This window comes from Pipistrellus hanaki (assembly GCF_964339955.1).
Source record: "Pipistrellus hanaki genome assembly, chromosome: 3".
Classification (NCBI taxonomy): domain Eukaryota; kingdom Metazoa; phylum Chordata; class Mammalia; order Chiroptera; family Vespertilionidae; genus Pipistrellus; species Pipistrellus hanaki.
This window is the reverse complement of record NC_140505.1, coordinates 101,590,798-101,607,360: the sequence shown is the minus strand read 5'-3', so window position 1 is coordinate 101,607,360 and position 16,563 is coordinate 101,590,798. Positions and strand designations below refer to the sequence as shown.

Here is a 16,563-nt window from a genome sequence, read left to right as displayed (position 1 = left end):
TTTCTTTAATCACTGATGCAGAATATCTGATTTTTTGTCGTTTTCATTTTTTTTGTTTAAAGGGTTTCCTTCCTGGGTCTCTTGAGTTTGTCTGTATGCAATTTCTTCCTTTTCGCTCAAATGACGAAGAACACATTTTACAGCTTTTCCTCCCTGAACAGGCTGTGGCCTGGATGAGAAGGTAGCTATTCCAGGCATTGTCTGGAGGATTTGATTAAACAGCTCCTCCTAAGAAGGAAAAACAGCCAAAGATTAGCTTAAAACCAGTGTTTTGATTCTCTAATACCCAATTCTTGAATTGCTATTTAAGTGGATTAGCTAAATCATTCCAGTTAAGCTGATTGAAACCTTTACAGTAACCAGGAAGTTATACAAACTCCAGGTAACTAAACGAAGTCACTAAAAAAAAATCCCACTTTGTCACTGCTCTGGGTGTTTGGCCCCAAGCTCTCTCTTCTTGCAAAAACAAGTATAAAGCATTAGGTTTGGGTACTGGCAGAGTACCAACTATCCCCGTATTGTTAGCCCAGTGCAGTGTCCAGCACTCACTGTCACTTGGGGTATTAGAAAAATACACTGGTTCTAGAGATTCTGGGTCAGTTAGGGCCTTCAGTGATGTGGAACTAGGGTTGACCACCGCTGGGCTGATGTTGCTTTTTAGCTGATAAGTTAACTAACTCTAAAAGTGAAAAGAGCCCTGGCCAATTTAGCTTAGCGGCTAGAGCGTCGGCCTGTGGACCAAAGGGTCCTGGGTTTGATTCCAGGCTCGTGCAGGAGGCAACCAATCAATGTGTTTCTCTCACATTGATGTTTCTCTTCCACTCCTTCTAAAAAAATCAATGGAAAAATATCCTTGGGTGAGGATTAACTAAAAAATAAAGCAAAATAGATATGCCATAAACTTACCCTGGGATTGAAAACAAATACACACTTTCTTGAAGACAATTTGCCTTTAAATATGATGCTTCTTATAGGCATTTATAAAGAGGAAACAGACTTTAAAAATGAATCTATCAAGTTTCTAGTTTTCTTATTAAATGTTAGATATTCTACAATTTGTAAAATAGGGTAGTACAGCCTTTAAATTATGATGTAGAATGTTTTCACATGGCAAAATATTTATCCTACAATGGAAAATGTAACATATATACAGTATGCTTACATTTTGAAAAACAAATTGGAAAGCTATTATCACTAATGGAATGACTTACTTTGCTTTTACATTTAGATAAGCAAACAAAAAAACAGTTACTACTGTTTTTACTTACTGTTTTATTTTCTGGCTCTTCTGCATTCTTTGCTTTCTTTATAGTAACTTGAACTTTATACTTTTTCACAATCCACTGCTGAATCTGTTTAGTCTTTGTGTCCAAATCATGTTGTCCGATATTTGAAGAAAAAATTAGTTCCTTTGTCAGAGTAGGTCCTAGTTTGAAACAGTGAGACTTGGTGCTGGGACTATGGACTACTTTGTTTATTAAACTAACCTCACCACATATACTTCAGAAAATCTTAGTTTACCATAGGGGCCCTAACAGTCCTCTCACCTGTTCAGTTTCACAGACCATTAAACACTTTTTTAAAAATAGGAGACAGACAAACAGGTACCATTTTGTTTCTCCTGTCAAGGACATTTAAATATAAAATGTACCCACTCATTGTTGACATCATTTGATGAAAAGACACAAAAAGAATGGTCCTTCAAAGTTTAGCTTTATAGTAAACTTATTGTTTTTCTTTTGGGTGTGGATCTGTCTGGGAAGTACTATTCTTATCTTATTCTTTGGTGATGCCCTCCTAGGTACAGTGGAGTCATCCAGACTGCACCCTGCATTTATTCATTCACTCTACTTTGCATATCCCAATTATTAGAAATCTAGCGGCCCAGTGCACAAATTCATGCACAGGTAGGTCCCTCGGCCTGGCCAGCCATCAGGGCCCCTTGGGGCCTTCCAGCTGCCGGCCAGGGCCTTCCTTCGTTCCGCCCCACCCCCTGGTAGTGAGTGCATATCTTAGTGAGTGATCAAACTCCGGAGGGGACAATTTACATATAAGGCTGTGTGTGTGTGTGTGTGTGTGTGTGTGTGTATATATATATGTAATTTTATTTTTATTTTAGGGAAGGAACAGACTACTCATTAAAGGCATTGTGACAATTGGGAGTTTTCAATTTGGAAGTTAGGTTTTAACCCATACAAAGATCTCCCCATATGTACTAAATGTGGGAGAAAAAAACACTTTAATACAAATAGAAGAAAAGAATGGATATATTTATGACCGGGACAAAGGAAAAACAAAAGCGAAAAATCTAGGATAAAGCTTTTGCTTCATACAGAACAGAGAATCCTACAAATCAGGAAGAAAAATAAACCATCAAAGTAAGAAAAAGGGAATATGAATAGGCAATTTGTAGAAGAGGAAACTCAAATGGTAAAAGGAACTACAAATTAAAACGATATGGTTTCTCACCCATTAGCATGACAAAAAGTAGAGCCCACCAGTACCGAGTGTGGGTGAGAATGGAGAGAAATGTCCATATACTGCATGCTGATTTGCCCCATAGGAATCGAGCATGCACAAGGAGATACTGATACATGCATATACTCATTGTTTGTAATAATGAAAACTAGAAACAAGCCCAGTGGCCAAGAAAATGGATTAACAAAGCTATAGTACATGCTTATAATGAAATGTCACTTGGTAATTATAGTTAGCTACAGCTAATATATAAACATCTTGAAAACTACAGTGTGCCCTTTATAATTTTATGCATACAAAATGATTCTATATCCTGTTTGTGACTGTATCTGTCTGTAATGAGCTTAACAACATGGCATGGATCTCCACCCAGTCCATGAGAGTGAGGGAGCCTTTGGGGAAAAAGGGTGGAACAGGAGAAGGAAGCACAGGACTTCAACTTTTCTGTAATTTTTGCTTTAAGAAATCTGAAGTATTACAATGTTTTGTTTTTTAAAAAAATATATTTTATTGATTTTTCACAGAGAGGAAGAGAGAGGGATAGAGAGTTAGAAACATCGATGAGAGAGAATCATCGACCAGCTGCCTCTTGCACACCCCCCACTGGGGATGTGCCCGCAACCAAGGTACATGCCCTTGACCAGAATCGAACCCGGGACCTTTCAGTCCACAGGCCGACGCTCTATCCACTGAGCCAAACCGGTCCCGGCTGAAGTATTACAATGTTAATGTTTGCTTATTTTGTGTGATAAGAGTTATTTTTCTGCTTCTAATTTCCAAAATAAGAGTAATTCTAAAAAAAGAGTTCTTTTATTAACACTATCTTGCTTCCTTAAAGCTACAATCAGGTGGTCGTAGTTTCCTATCAGGACAAAGTCATGCCTTTGACAATCTCTGAACACAGAGAAGTGTCTTCTCCAGCCTGTCAAATTTTTTCCCCCATAGATATAATTTGATGACATCCCCTAGTTAGCTTCTTCTGAGAAGTTTTGGTTTGCCAGTCAGCATCCTTGTTAAACATTGCGGATGGATTATGAGAATTATCATGTTTTCTGTTCTAAGGTTTGTGGCCAATCATGAGAATTCTTGAAAAAGATTTTAGTTTGTAAGAACATCTAATAAACAACTTCAAAATGCAATGGATATTTAATTTTAAAGTGTGCCTTTAACATTTATGTAAAATGATTTTTGTATTCATTCAATAGAAACTTATCTGGCCACTGGGTACAGCTAGCAATAAAACTACTGGTCTGAAACGTGCTAAGTGTGGTGTTACAAACTGAGCTACAGATTACATGTGACATTCTCAAGACACACAACCTCACTGGAACTAGTCCTCTGACCCCCACTCTAGTGCCTTTTCCACTGAACTATCTTTCGTAATGATCAGTAATAATTAAAAACCATGAAAAACCAACATTTTCACTTATCCAATTAACGGCTTTTATAAGGTTTAAATGACAAATGCCTTGTAAGGTAACTGGCAAAATATGTAAAGGAGTGTTACTACCAGTATCTTAACAAAATACTCAGGCATAGATGCTCTATAAATCACTTCCAAGTTTAAAAAGTGCCTCTGTGGAATTAGCCAAAAACTCCCACTTTGAGATATATATTGTATATATATATATATATATATATATATAATTTTTTTTTTAAAGGAAGGTAAATGAGTGGCTCAGGACAGAAATAGAAACTTGAATCCGTCTCTTCTGAGTTTCATTATATTACACCCATCAGTTACTCTGCCTGCCTGGGCATTAGGAAACAAAGCTAAGGGAAAAGGGAAAATATTTCCCATTATTTTGGTGTTTACCTTGTTTTTCATCATGTTACATGAGTTTGAAAAAGGTGATGGACACAGGATACAAGGAAAATTAAAAAGGAACAGAAACGAGGGATGAAAAAGCATTGGAAACAGTGGTGAAAGTGAATTTTCGTTTTTCAACCCATTGTCACAGGCATTCTACAAATGCCCAATTTAAACTGCTGATTTATAGGAATTCAAGGGGCAAAGAGCAAACTACCTACCAGTTTTAGGTCTAGCCTTTTCCCTCTCTCTCAGTCTCAGCCGCTCTTCGTGAATCTGTGTGCCTGTCATGAGCTGGTACTCGGGAGGGTCTGTGCTGGGCTTCCTTTTCACAAGTCGCAGGTCTCGCTCATCCATAAGTCGAATCACATCTGCTCGGTGCATGTTCCCCAAATCATTGCCCTTCTCATCAAATACATGAATGATTCGCTCACTAATTTTTCTTCCAATGTTACTAAAATCAGTTTCATTATTTTTCCTCTTTTTTCTTTCATGCTGGGAGTCTTCAACAGTACTAAAAGCTTTTGCATGAATTAGATAGGACAGTCTTGGGACAGAAGCAGTGAGGGGCAACTGTGCTAGTGTCATCTTTTGCACGATGTATTTACCCAAACATCTTCTAAGACAGTTATTTTCAGTCTTTATGGTTTGTAATATTATTGACCTTAGAAAAACAGCAGCCATCCTAAAAAGTAGGGAGAACAGTTGATTAAAATTAAATAATTTGTTCTTGTGGTTTGATATTGTGGTACAAGGAGGGTGTGTGTGTGAGGCTGTGGAAACTATGTTATCTGTGAATGTTCTGGATCTGCGTATAGAAAATTTACACAAATAACATGGACCATCAGGTGAGCATGTTCACACTCATGGTAGTACTGTCCCCAGTATGTTATTGTTAGAATAAATCATGCTGCACAGTGCACTTTTCTTCACCAAACAGTATTTCATTTGATTCTATTTCCCATGGATCTTGTAGTGCCAAACTCAAATGCAAAATCTGAAGGGTTTATCTGGGAGGGTGCAGCATATAAAATATTTGGTGATTCATAAACACCAAGTCATAACCATTTTTCTTTATTTTAAAAAATATGTATTTTTATTGATTTCAGAAAGGGAGAGGGTGAGATAGAAACATCAATGCTGAGAGAGAATCATTAATCAGCTGCCTCCCACACGCCCAGTACTGGAGATGGAACCTATAACCTGGGCATGAGCCCTGACCAGGAATCGAACCGTCACCTCTTGGTTCATATAGGTCGATGTTCAACACAGTCACAACAGCCAGGCCAATTCATAAGCTTTTAATACATTTAACAATTTGTCAATATATTTGATGGTACACAAAATATAAGAGCACTATTATGGCAAAGTGGACTCTATGAGGAAAGCTGACCCACTGGAAGAACTGGTTGAGACTATCAGAAAGGAAATACCCTGATATTAATCAAAGTGCTGATCTAAGTATCAAAGCCACTCTCAAGACAAGTAAGACATTACTTCTGAAAGTTAACTAAGCATCAGGCACATATGGTGATAGTGGTTTCATGGTTATAAGTGCTGCACTTATAAATGGCATTTTGATTTTTTAGTTGCTCTTCTGCCACAGTAAATCTCTCTCTTTTTCTACTTTTTACCTAATGTTAGATAAAGATTAGAAGTGCAGGCTGAAGGAGGGATGAGAGGACCCATTGATCTTTTCATCTAAGGTGTGCTGAGAAACACCAGAGAATTAAGAACTAGGAAAGGTATGCCTTGTCAAAGATGAAAAAGGAAAGGATGAGGTGTCTTACATAGTGCTTCACGACAATGTTCCCAGGATACCCTGCACAATACTCACCTGAGCTGTTAAGACTGGAAATTCTCTCTGGTCCCTAGCTTTGATCCCACCTGCCAACCCATTGTTCTTACCCACCAATACTTCTCATACCCCTTTAGACAAGTGATATGGGAAAAAAGGTTCAGCAAATTTTTTAATTGGTGTCAGAGAGAAAGAAAATGTCAATGATGAGAGAATCATTAATCAGCTGCCTCCTGCTTACCCCTACTGGGACTGAGTCTGCAACCTGAGCATGTGCCCTGACCAGGAATTGAACTGTGACATCCTGGTTCGTAAGTCAACATTCAACCACGGAGCCATGCCAACTGGGCAAAACTCAGCAAATTGAATAGAAAGTGCATATAATGTGCATATATTTACCTCCCTCCTTATCTAGCTTGGTAACATTGAAATTCATTGTTCTGGCTCCCACTTCTTAACTGAATTCCAAATATGTGGAGTTAACTGCCCCTCCCCAACTTCTCCACTTGATATCCAACAGTAACCCTCATTGAGCATGTCCAAGACTGAAATCACCTTCCACCCTACACTTGCTCTTCCCTCAGTCTTCCCGATCTCATGTGGTGACAACACATCCTTCCGGTTGCTCAGACCAAAACGGCCAAGTTATCCTTGGCTCTTATTTTTCTCTCAGTAATTCATCAGCAAATCCTATTGTTCAACTGCTAAAATACATCCAGGGTCCAACCACTTCTCTTTCTACACTACTATCACCCTGCCCCAAATGCCACCATAATCTCTCCCTGGATTACAGTAATAGCCTCCTGACTGGTCTCCCTGCTCTGTCCTCCCCACCCCCTCCCCCCCCACAATAATTTAGCACCCACAAGGCACATAGAGTGATCCTTTAAAAATGCCTCTTGTGGTCCAACTGCATGGCTTAGTGGCTGAACGTTGACCTATGAACCAAAGGCTACGGTTTGATTCCTGGTCAGGGCATATGCTCAGGTTGTGGGTTTGATCCTCAATGGGGGGTGTGCAGGAGGCAGCTGATCAATGATTCTCATCACTAATGTTTCTCTTTCCCTCTCTCCCTCTGAAATAATATATAGATAGGTAGGTAGATAGATATAGATATAATTATTATTATTTCACATACATATATATTACAATGCCTCCTGTGCTTACAGCCCTCCATTTGCTCCCATCTCAGGGAAAAAGCCAAGCCTAGGTTGGAGTTTATGATGCCCCCCGTAACGTGGCCTCCACCTCCTCTGCCCACAGTGCTGACCCCACTTCCTCCAGCTCACTCTGTTCCAACCTTGCTGGCCTCCTTGCTGTTCCTTGTAACACAAGACCTGCCCCTCTCCTGGCGCCCAGACACTCCCTTCAGACAGCTGCATGGCTCATTTACTTCAGATCTCTGTTCAGATCTCTGTTCAGATCTCTGTTCAATGAGGCCTTCCCTGTCGACTCCTTATAAAATTGCACATCCCATCACTTTCAAACCCATTGGGAAAGAAATCCATTGCCTGATATATTATATATACACTGAGTGGCCAGATTATTATGACCACCCCATAGTACTTCGTTGGGCCACCTTTTGCCTTCAATACTACAGCAATTCTTCCCAGCATTGACTCCACAAGATGTTGAAAGGTGATGTGTGGAATCTGACACCATGCCTGATGAACACCACTGTCCAGTTCTGTGAGATTTAACAGTTGTGGAACCAGATGCCTGAAGGTTCTTTTAACTTCGTCCCACAAATGCTCAATTGGATTGAGATCTGGTGATTGTGGGGGCCACCTAAGCAAGGTAAAGTCTCCCTCATGTTGTTGAAACCACTCCTGCACAATACAAGCACCGTGGCATGGCGCATTGTCTTGTTGGAAGAAACCATCTCCATTGGGATACGCCATCAACATGATAGGATGAACTTGATCAGCAATGATACTTAGGTATGTTGTGATACTCAGACGTTGTTCCACACAAATTAAAGGGCCCAAATCATATCAGGAAAACATGCCCCAAACCATAACACTGCCCCCACCAGCTTGGAGGGTTGTACTCATGCATGTGGGGTGCATGCTTTCATGCTATTTCCTCGAAATTCTCACTCTGCCATCTGCATGATGCAACTGGAAACGTGATTCATCGGACCACATGACTTTTTTCCAATGCTCGACTGTCCAATCCTTGTGCTCCTATGCGAATTGGAGACGTTTTATCTTGGTAACTGCAGACAGCAAAGGTGTTTGAACAGGCAGGCCTTCCATATCCCATACGATGCAGTGTATGGCTAATTTGCCTACAAACGTCAGATGATCATAATAATCTGGCCACTCAGTGTATATTTATTAGAGGCCTGGTGCATGGATTTGTATTGTACATTTTGGGGTCCCTCGGACTGGCCTACGCCCTCTTGCAATCTGAGACTCCTCAGGGATGTTGGAGAGCTGGTGTCAGCCTGATACCTGCAGGTCTAGGTACCCTACCCATGCATGAATTTTGTGCATTGGGCCTCTAGTGTTTGATAAAAAAAGTCAGATATTTGTTGGTGGAAGAAGGTCTCAAACCAAAAAGCAGAAAATCTGATGAGACCAGAGAAGATATTCTTCCATTTATTATCAGAAAAGTAGCAACAGCATGTCCCAAATTTCACTATGAGTTATGATAAAAGCTAATGTGCATTGTGAAATGAATCATCAACACATTAAATGGAAAATATTATTTCAAAATGTATGATTTTTAAGAACAAGGAAGGAAATAAACTAGGCATAGAAAAAGATAAAATTTATAAAAATCCTGTAATTTGAGGTTGAAAATATAGTGATTTCCTCCTACTCTTCCTAAATAATTATTTCTCAGCATTTTTTATGAGAAAGTATTTTTATACTAGTAAATAAGTTATACTTATTTATAAAATAAAGACTATTTCAGAAAAATGATGTAGAATATTTTAAGATTTAAAAACACTTTCCAGGAAGAGAAAAAGGTAAAGTGTAGAGTACTATAACAGTGTTTTTTTAAAGTCCATTACCATTACTTAAATTTGTAAGTACTTCTTTTTAAAATCCTTTACCATTACTTAAATTTGTAAGTACTTCAAAAAAGTTTTAAAATTTTTTGACTTATACAGCAATTAAGTTTCAATACTAGTTAATTTTTTACTTTAGATCAGCAAAGTTGAAGATGTACACACTCCTTTAAAATAAGCTTTTAATAGAAAAAATATAAATACAAAGTAAAGAAGAATGTGTTATAAATTTGAACTGCAAATATCCACAGAAACTCAAATAATTACAAAAGCTCTTATTAGGAAAATTTTTTTACAGAGAGGTAAAGGGAGAGGAATAGAGATTTAGAAACATCAATCAGCTGCTTCCTGCACACCCCTAACTGGGGATGTGCCCGCAACCAAGGTACATGCCCTTGACTGGAATCGAACCTGGGACCTTTCAGTCCGCAGGCCGATGCTCTATCCACTGAGCCAAAACAGTTTACAAAAGCTCTTATTAGGAAAAGTTTGAAACATTTACAGAAAGAATAATAAGACGTAAGCACCCATCATTAGTAGTATGTGGCCAAGCTTGTTTCATCTCTACCCTCAACTATTCCTGCCCTTACCCATCCATGAACTATTTCAAAATAAATCTTATCTCATCAGTACATACTAAGAGGTAAGGTCTTTTGTACTTTTTAAAATCACCACATTAACATTATCCCAACTGATGAACATCCCTTGATATCATTAGACATCCAGTTTTCAGATTTCCCTGATAGTATAATTCTGCTTGTATACATTTCATTTATAGTTTGGTAACATGAAGAGCCTCCCACTGGCCACATGTGTTGTATTTTAAACACTAATGACTAAAATTCATTTCAACAAATATGCAAAACCCTACTTTACAAAAATATCATTTGCCATAACTATGTGACTATTACCCTGACTTCTTACTTTGAAAATTGGTAAAGAACTAAGCATGTATTCTACCTTTTTTATGAAAAAACTAGAAATATCTCTAGCTAATGAAGAAAAGCTCTTCTTCAGAAGAGAATGTCAGCTAATAAATGGAGAAGTAAAAATAATCTGAAAACCACCATTTTGTCATTGCCAATCAAATCTCTGATTCAGAGAAGGATGGATACAAAAATCATCAGGTAACAAGCTGGTGAGGAAATAAGGTACACAAGTGGTGCCAAAGGATGTCCCTAAGATGACTTCTAAATTGAAATGGGAAAAACACACTCTGGTTGTCACCCTGATAACCAAAGGTCACACTCGGCATCCTGACAGTGGAACAACCTGATATCCGAGCACACAGCTCCAGGTGTGACCTGGCTCCTGTGGGCGCCCTCTGTGAATCAGTCCTGCCAAAGGTTAACTGAACCCAGCCCAACCTCCAGACTGTTTTCAGTTTCCAAGGAATCCCAGGGCCACACTCAGAGCACAACAAATTAGACCACAGGAAGCAATCAGACAAATCCAGGTGTGAGGCATGACAGCTGGTGTGGTGTCTTAAAAAAAGTTAGTGTCTTCGGGAAAGAAAGGGGTAGGGGGAGGCTATTCTTGAATGAAAGGACTAAGGAGACATAATGGTAAAGTGCAGTGTGTTTGAACTAAAGCAACTAAAAAGACATTGGAATAAAGGAAAAATCTGCAGATAGCCTAGATTTATGAGGGATTATACTCTCAGGAAAGTATTGTTAATAGTTAGGTGTGAAAATGGCATTCTTAGGAAACGGATGCTGGAGTATTTAGAGTGGTCTCATGACTTCTGCCATTTACTTTAAAATGGTTCAGCAGGAAATATAGTAATTATAGCAACAGTTGCTGAATCTAGTTTATGGGTATATGGATATTTAGCTATTTGTCTTTCCACTTTCTGTATGTTTTTCATAAAAAGTTTCTTTAAAAAAAGAATCAACAGCCTATGGAGTAGAAAAATTCACTAGTCATGCCAACAGTTAAAAGTTAACATGTCTAGCAGAAACCGGTTTGGGTCAGTGGATAGAGCGTCAGCCTGCAGACTGAAAGGTCCCAGGTTCGATTCTGGTCAAGGACATGTACCTGGGTTGCGGGCACATCCCCAGTGGGAGGTGTGCAAGAGGCAGCTGATCGATGTTTCTCTCTCATCGATGTTTCTAACTCTCTACCCCTCTCCTTTCCTCTGTAAAAAATCAATAAAATATATTTTAAAAAAAAGTTAACATGTCTAGTTTGGAGCAGAAACAGGAAATCTACCAGCGTCACCTGGGGATGCTTTTTCACAACCCAAGATGTTTCCTCCCTCTTCTAGTGTTAAGAACTACTGGGTTAGGCTTCCCCCTAAAAAATATGACATAAGAAAGTGAGTAAAGAAAGAAAAAAAAGTAAGTAATAAATATTGTAATGTAAGTGGGTTCAAGTACTTTAAGGAAGAATGTCTGGGATTACCCTTAACCTACTAAGGTTGATAAAAATTAGACACCAGGATTTCTAATGAAATGTCTTTGATACCTCTGTCCAATAAATAAGCTGAATGAACCAGTTGTCTAAGTCAAAATAAAAATTCTTACATTTTTAATAATATTGGTGAGTTCAATGACTCTTCCAGAAATAACCTTTGAGACATCCCAAAATATTTTAACAGCTAGTTATCGTTTTGTTTTTACTGTTTTAACTATTTTTTAATAATCTTTATTGTTGAGAGTATTACAGCTGTCCCCCATTTTTCTCCCCATTACCACCTTCCACCTGATTCCTGCCTCACTCCAGACCTTTATCACCCTATTGTCTATGCCCACAGGTAATACATATCTATCTATATATAAAAGCCTAAGCGACCATTACGACTGAACCATTTGCTATGACTCTCATGGGCCACCAGGAGGCAGACGATCCTGGTGGTAAGTGCACTCCCACAGGGAGAGCCGCTCAGCCAGAAGCCAGGCTCACAGCTGGCAAGCACAGCTGCAGCAGCAGGAACCTCTCCAACTCCACGACAGCGCCACCAAACAGCGGCCCAGGTGCAGTAGCCAGGATGAGTGTAAGGTGCGGTGCCCAGCCCCGCTGGGGCTCCTCCCTGGCTGCCTGCTGCTTGGTGCACTGTTACATCCCCTGAGGGATGTCCGACTGCCGGTTTAGGCCTGATCCCCGTAGGCCAGGCTAGGGGATCGGGCCTAGACTAGCAGTCAGACATCCCCCAAGGGGTCCCAGATTACGAGAGTGCACAGGCCAGGCTGAGGAACACTGCACCCCGGCCCTGTGCACAAATCTGTGCACTGGGCCTCTAGTATGCATAAAAGATCTCTGGTTAATCTCTTCTCATACTTTCCTCTCCCCTCCCCTCTGAGATTCATCTCTGTTCCATGTTTCCTTATCTATTCTATTTCATTCATCAGTTTATCTTGTTCATTAGATTTCTTGTTAATTTATTTTGATTTTTAGATTCAATTATTGATATGTTTTTATTGCCATTTTATTGTTCATATTTTTTTAATCTTTTTTTTTTTTTTTCCTTCTTCTTCTTCATCTTCTTAAAGAATACCTTTCAACATTGCATGTAATTCCAGTTTGGTGGCGAGGAACTCCTTTAGCTTTTTTTGTTGGTGAAGTTCTTTATCTGACCTTCAATTCTAAATGATAGCTTTGCTGGGATGAATAATCTTAGTTGTAGGTCCTTGATATTCATCTCTTTGAATATTTCTTGCCACCTCCTTCTGCCCTGCAAAATTTGTTGTGAAATCAGCTGACAGTTGTATACTCTCTTGTAGGTGCTCTCCTTGCTGCTTTTAAGATTCTCTTTATCTTTCACCCATGGCATTTTAATGTGTTTTGGTGTGGATATCTTTGGGTTCCTCCTGCTTGGTACTCTTTGTGCTTTCTGGACTTGTAAATCTATTTCTTTAACCAGATAGGGGAAGTTTTCTGTCATTATTTCCTCAAATAAGTTTTCAATATCTTGCTCTCTCTCCTCTCCTTCAGGCACCCACATAATGGGAACATTCAGTCACCCCTACAACTTGAATTTGTTGTAGGACTTCCATTCAGCCAGTTCTGAATGATGGTTGTTCTGTATTTTGGTTGTAATTTTGATGTGGTTGTGGAAGGTGGCAAGTACCGGCATTTATCTATTCTACCATCTTTGTTCTCCCCAAACGCTAATTATCTTAAAATCAGTTACTTAAAGTGTATACATTTTATTGTAGGAGATATCTATGATTTTATGATTATTCAGACCTTACTGAAATCATACTGTGCTACATCACTCTGCATCTACTGGTAGTTTTAAATTCAGTAGCTGACTCCACATTGTAAAAAGACATATATAATTTCCTTCTACTGTTCTTTTACTTGACATCAGATCACTGGAAAATTCCACATCTTCCAACCATTGGAGGACAAGATGACAAATGGCACCTAAGCCCTCTGTGCTGTACTCCCTCTCAGTAATTCCTGCTCCTTTCAGACTTCATACCTCTTATTAGTCTCTGGCATCATCACTAACTTTCCTAGGACAAGGTTAAAAAAAAAAAAAGGTCAATTGCATTATTCAAATTGCACAGTACACAGAGTAATTTTAAAGTGTGATCCACATACTCTATAAGAATTGAGATGATTTCAATATTAAGGCATAAAGTGGAATTTTTGTTTTTTAAAGTAAATGTGTGGCTATTTCCAACACTATTTATTTTAAGTGAGTTTAAAGCTGTGTTCTTTATATTTTCACATTAGTTTTCAGTTGTTTAAAATGAACAATATTCTTTGGAGGCCTACTTTCCCCAACTTCTATTGTAAAAATATTTAAACATACAGAAAAGGTGAAAGACTGTACAGTGAGCATGCCAATACCCATTCATCTAGATTCTACATGTTGCTTTCCTTGATCAATCTACCTATTTGTTCCTTTTTCCATTTTATTTTTAAAAATATTGTTTTATTGATTTCAGAGAGAAAGGGAGAGGGAAAGAGATAGAAACATCCATGATGACAGAGAATCATTGATCAGCTGCCTCTTGCATGCCCCCTACTGGGGATCGAGCCCATAACCCAGGCATGTGCCCTTGACTGGATCGAATCTGGGATCCTTCATTCCACAGATGACGCTTTATCCACTGAACCAGACCGGCTCCATTTTATTTGTTTTGATACATTTCAAAAGTAAGCTGCAGACATTGGTACACCTACCCTCAAATTCTTCAGCATGCATATCATTAACTAGAGTTCAGTATTTATGATTCTTTTTGTTTTCTCCAGAGACAAAAGTTACATAAAATGAAGTGTACAAATCTTAAGCATGTCATTTGATTGAATAGTTTTCGACAAGTAAAAACACTTTGGAACCAAAACTTTTATCAACATGTAGACTATTACCATGACCCCAGTAACTTCCTTTATGCTTCTTCCAAGTCAATCTCCATCCCCATCCAGATGCTACGATTATTCTGATTTCTTTCCCCATCATAGTTTCTTCTAAGATTTTTTCTTGAACAATAACTTACCAGACACTGAATCACTGTATAAATTAATAAGCGTAACGCAAATGAACCTATTTTTCTTGTTCTCTGAAAGCGAAATATTTCCTGTTGCGCATACCAAACAAGTCAGTCCAAGACTAATGACGTGTCAATTGGCTGCTAAAATATTCGCTGTTAGTATTAATGGAGAGAAATGGTGCGCAGGCACGTAAGGCAATGAAAGCAACACGATTATAGAAATCAGTCATTAGCAAACATTGTAGTTCATTATTAATAATGTGTAACATGATATTGTGAAAATTAAGTTACTAAATTTTTATTAAAACATTTCTTACATACCCTTATATTGGCTGGGTCGCAAAAATATTCATTGTGAGCCTCATGTGCCCCGTGGGCCGCGAGTTTGACATGATTGCTTTAAATGTCCTTCCCATCCCTTGTGTTAGGAAGCACCAGATCACTGCTTAATGCCACCTTTCCCAGCCTTCTTCTCATTGCGTCCCAGCCCTCCCCAAACCTCCCTGCTCAGCCTCCCCCACCGCATCTGTTTGGTGAGCTCAACATTCACGCCCAACATGAAACGCTTCCAGTATAGATTCTTCCCCATACAGCATCTATCACAATTATAATTTTTTATTATCGCATGACTGTTTCCTTCACTAGAAGGTAAGTTCTACGATTCACCCTCCGCTGTATTGTGCTGGCACAAAAAACAGTAGTTGATTTTCCGTCACTTTTGAGGCCTTTCCTAACATGCACTTGCAACCGCGACTTTTCAGTAAGAAAACTTATTTACTTCTTTCACAAGCCTTATGCCCTGGGGCTGGGAGTTAAAAAAAAAAATGCCACAATCACTTCGACCCAAGGCAGCAGCTTGTTTTCCCGCCCAGGCGCAGAGCGCGGAGACACCGGCGGGTAGCGCTTCCCTGAGGCGCGGACTGGGTCAGAGGCGACCACGCCCACCCCAGAGGCGTAGGGACGCACGACGCGCGCGCGCAGACGTTGCACGTACATGCGTCGATAAGGCCGGGCTGACTGTAAGAGATGCACGGGCAGCAGCCGGGGCCCAAAAGTACTGTGGACGCAATTTGACCCAACCCCGACCTCGGGGCGGAGCTGGCAAGGCCTCTCCGCGCCCGCCGGCAGCCGAGGTACACTGACCTGGGGACAGCGCCGCCGCCACAGGGTCGCCCCAATACCACGTCCTTCCGCCTCAGGTTGTCTAGGCCGCTCAGCGCCTGGCCCCAGGCTTTCCCGGCCGGCGGCGAAGGTCCGGAAAAAGGATGCGCGCTCCGCGGAGAGGCACCTTCGCTTTCCGTAGTGGGCGGGGCTTCGGGGCGGAGCTTTTAAAGGAAAGGTGACCTGGGGAGGAGCGCTTTTCTGGCTCCCCTGATGAATTCCTCCGACAAAAATAATGCCGAGCGCGAGGTTTGAGGGGTAATTGCTACCCACCTGTCTCCGGTGTGTCCAGAGGTTAGGAGGAAACTAGAGTGCTGAGTTTGTGTGGCGATCAGAGCCTTCCTTCTCTAGTTGCATTATGTTGCGCCAGCCTCAGAGAACTTTCATAAACGTCTTTAGTGTTCGGCCTGATAAAAACCAATAGCCCCTCCGCTGGGACCTGCCTTTAGGCCACTTCTCTGTGGACATCACTTGCTTAAACCATTATCTCTCCCCTCCTCACCGGAGCTTCCTGGAATCCAGATCTGCACAGAGAATTTTCCGCCCAGAAAAAGCCCTTTAAAAACCACTGACTTCCCATCTTCGGGTGCTGGCGCCATTCTGTGGCTCAGCCCATCTTCCCCCTCAGAACCCGCCCAGAGAATTCTCCATCTAGAAAAAGCTCGCCCAGAGTCCTTTAAAGTCTCTGACTCTGCCCTTGGGTGCTGGCACCATTTTGGGGCTCAGCTCATTTGGGTTTCCAGGTGACCTAATAAATTCATAATTCTTTACCCCCTTTGGCCTTGTGTGTTCCTCCTTCAGCAACCCTAACATTTTGTATTTAATAAAGTATTTCATAAACCTCTTTCTAATT

At 40.2% G+C, this 16,563-nt stretch overlaps 1 protein-coding gene across 1 annotated transcript; it reads right to left on the bottom strand.

Annotated features, from left to right (window-relative positions):
* Positions 1-9: 9 nt before the first annotated feature.
* On the bottom strand, positions 10-15,850 carry MTIF3 (mitochondrial translational initiation factor 3; the record flags this gene model as incomplete). Its single annotated transcript, XM_084878700.1, has 4 exons — positions 15,693-15,850; positions 4,510-4,973; positions 1,269-1,426; positions 10-228 (listed from the first exon to the last, which is right to left on the bottom strand). Exons 2-4 carry the CDS (start codon positions 4,970-4,972, stop codon positions 10-12), a joined length of 840 nt encoding a protein of 279 aa, XP_084734826.1. The 5' UTR covers position 4,973; positions 15,693-15,850.
* Positions 15,851-16,563: the final 713 nt, after the last annotated feature.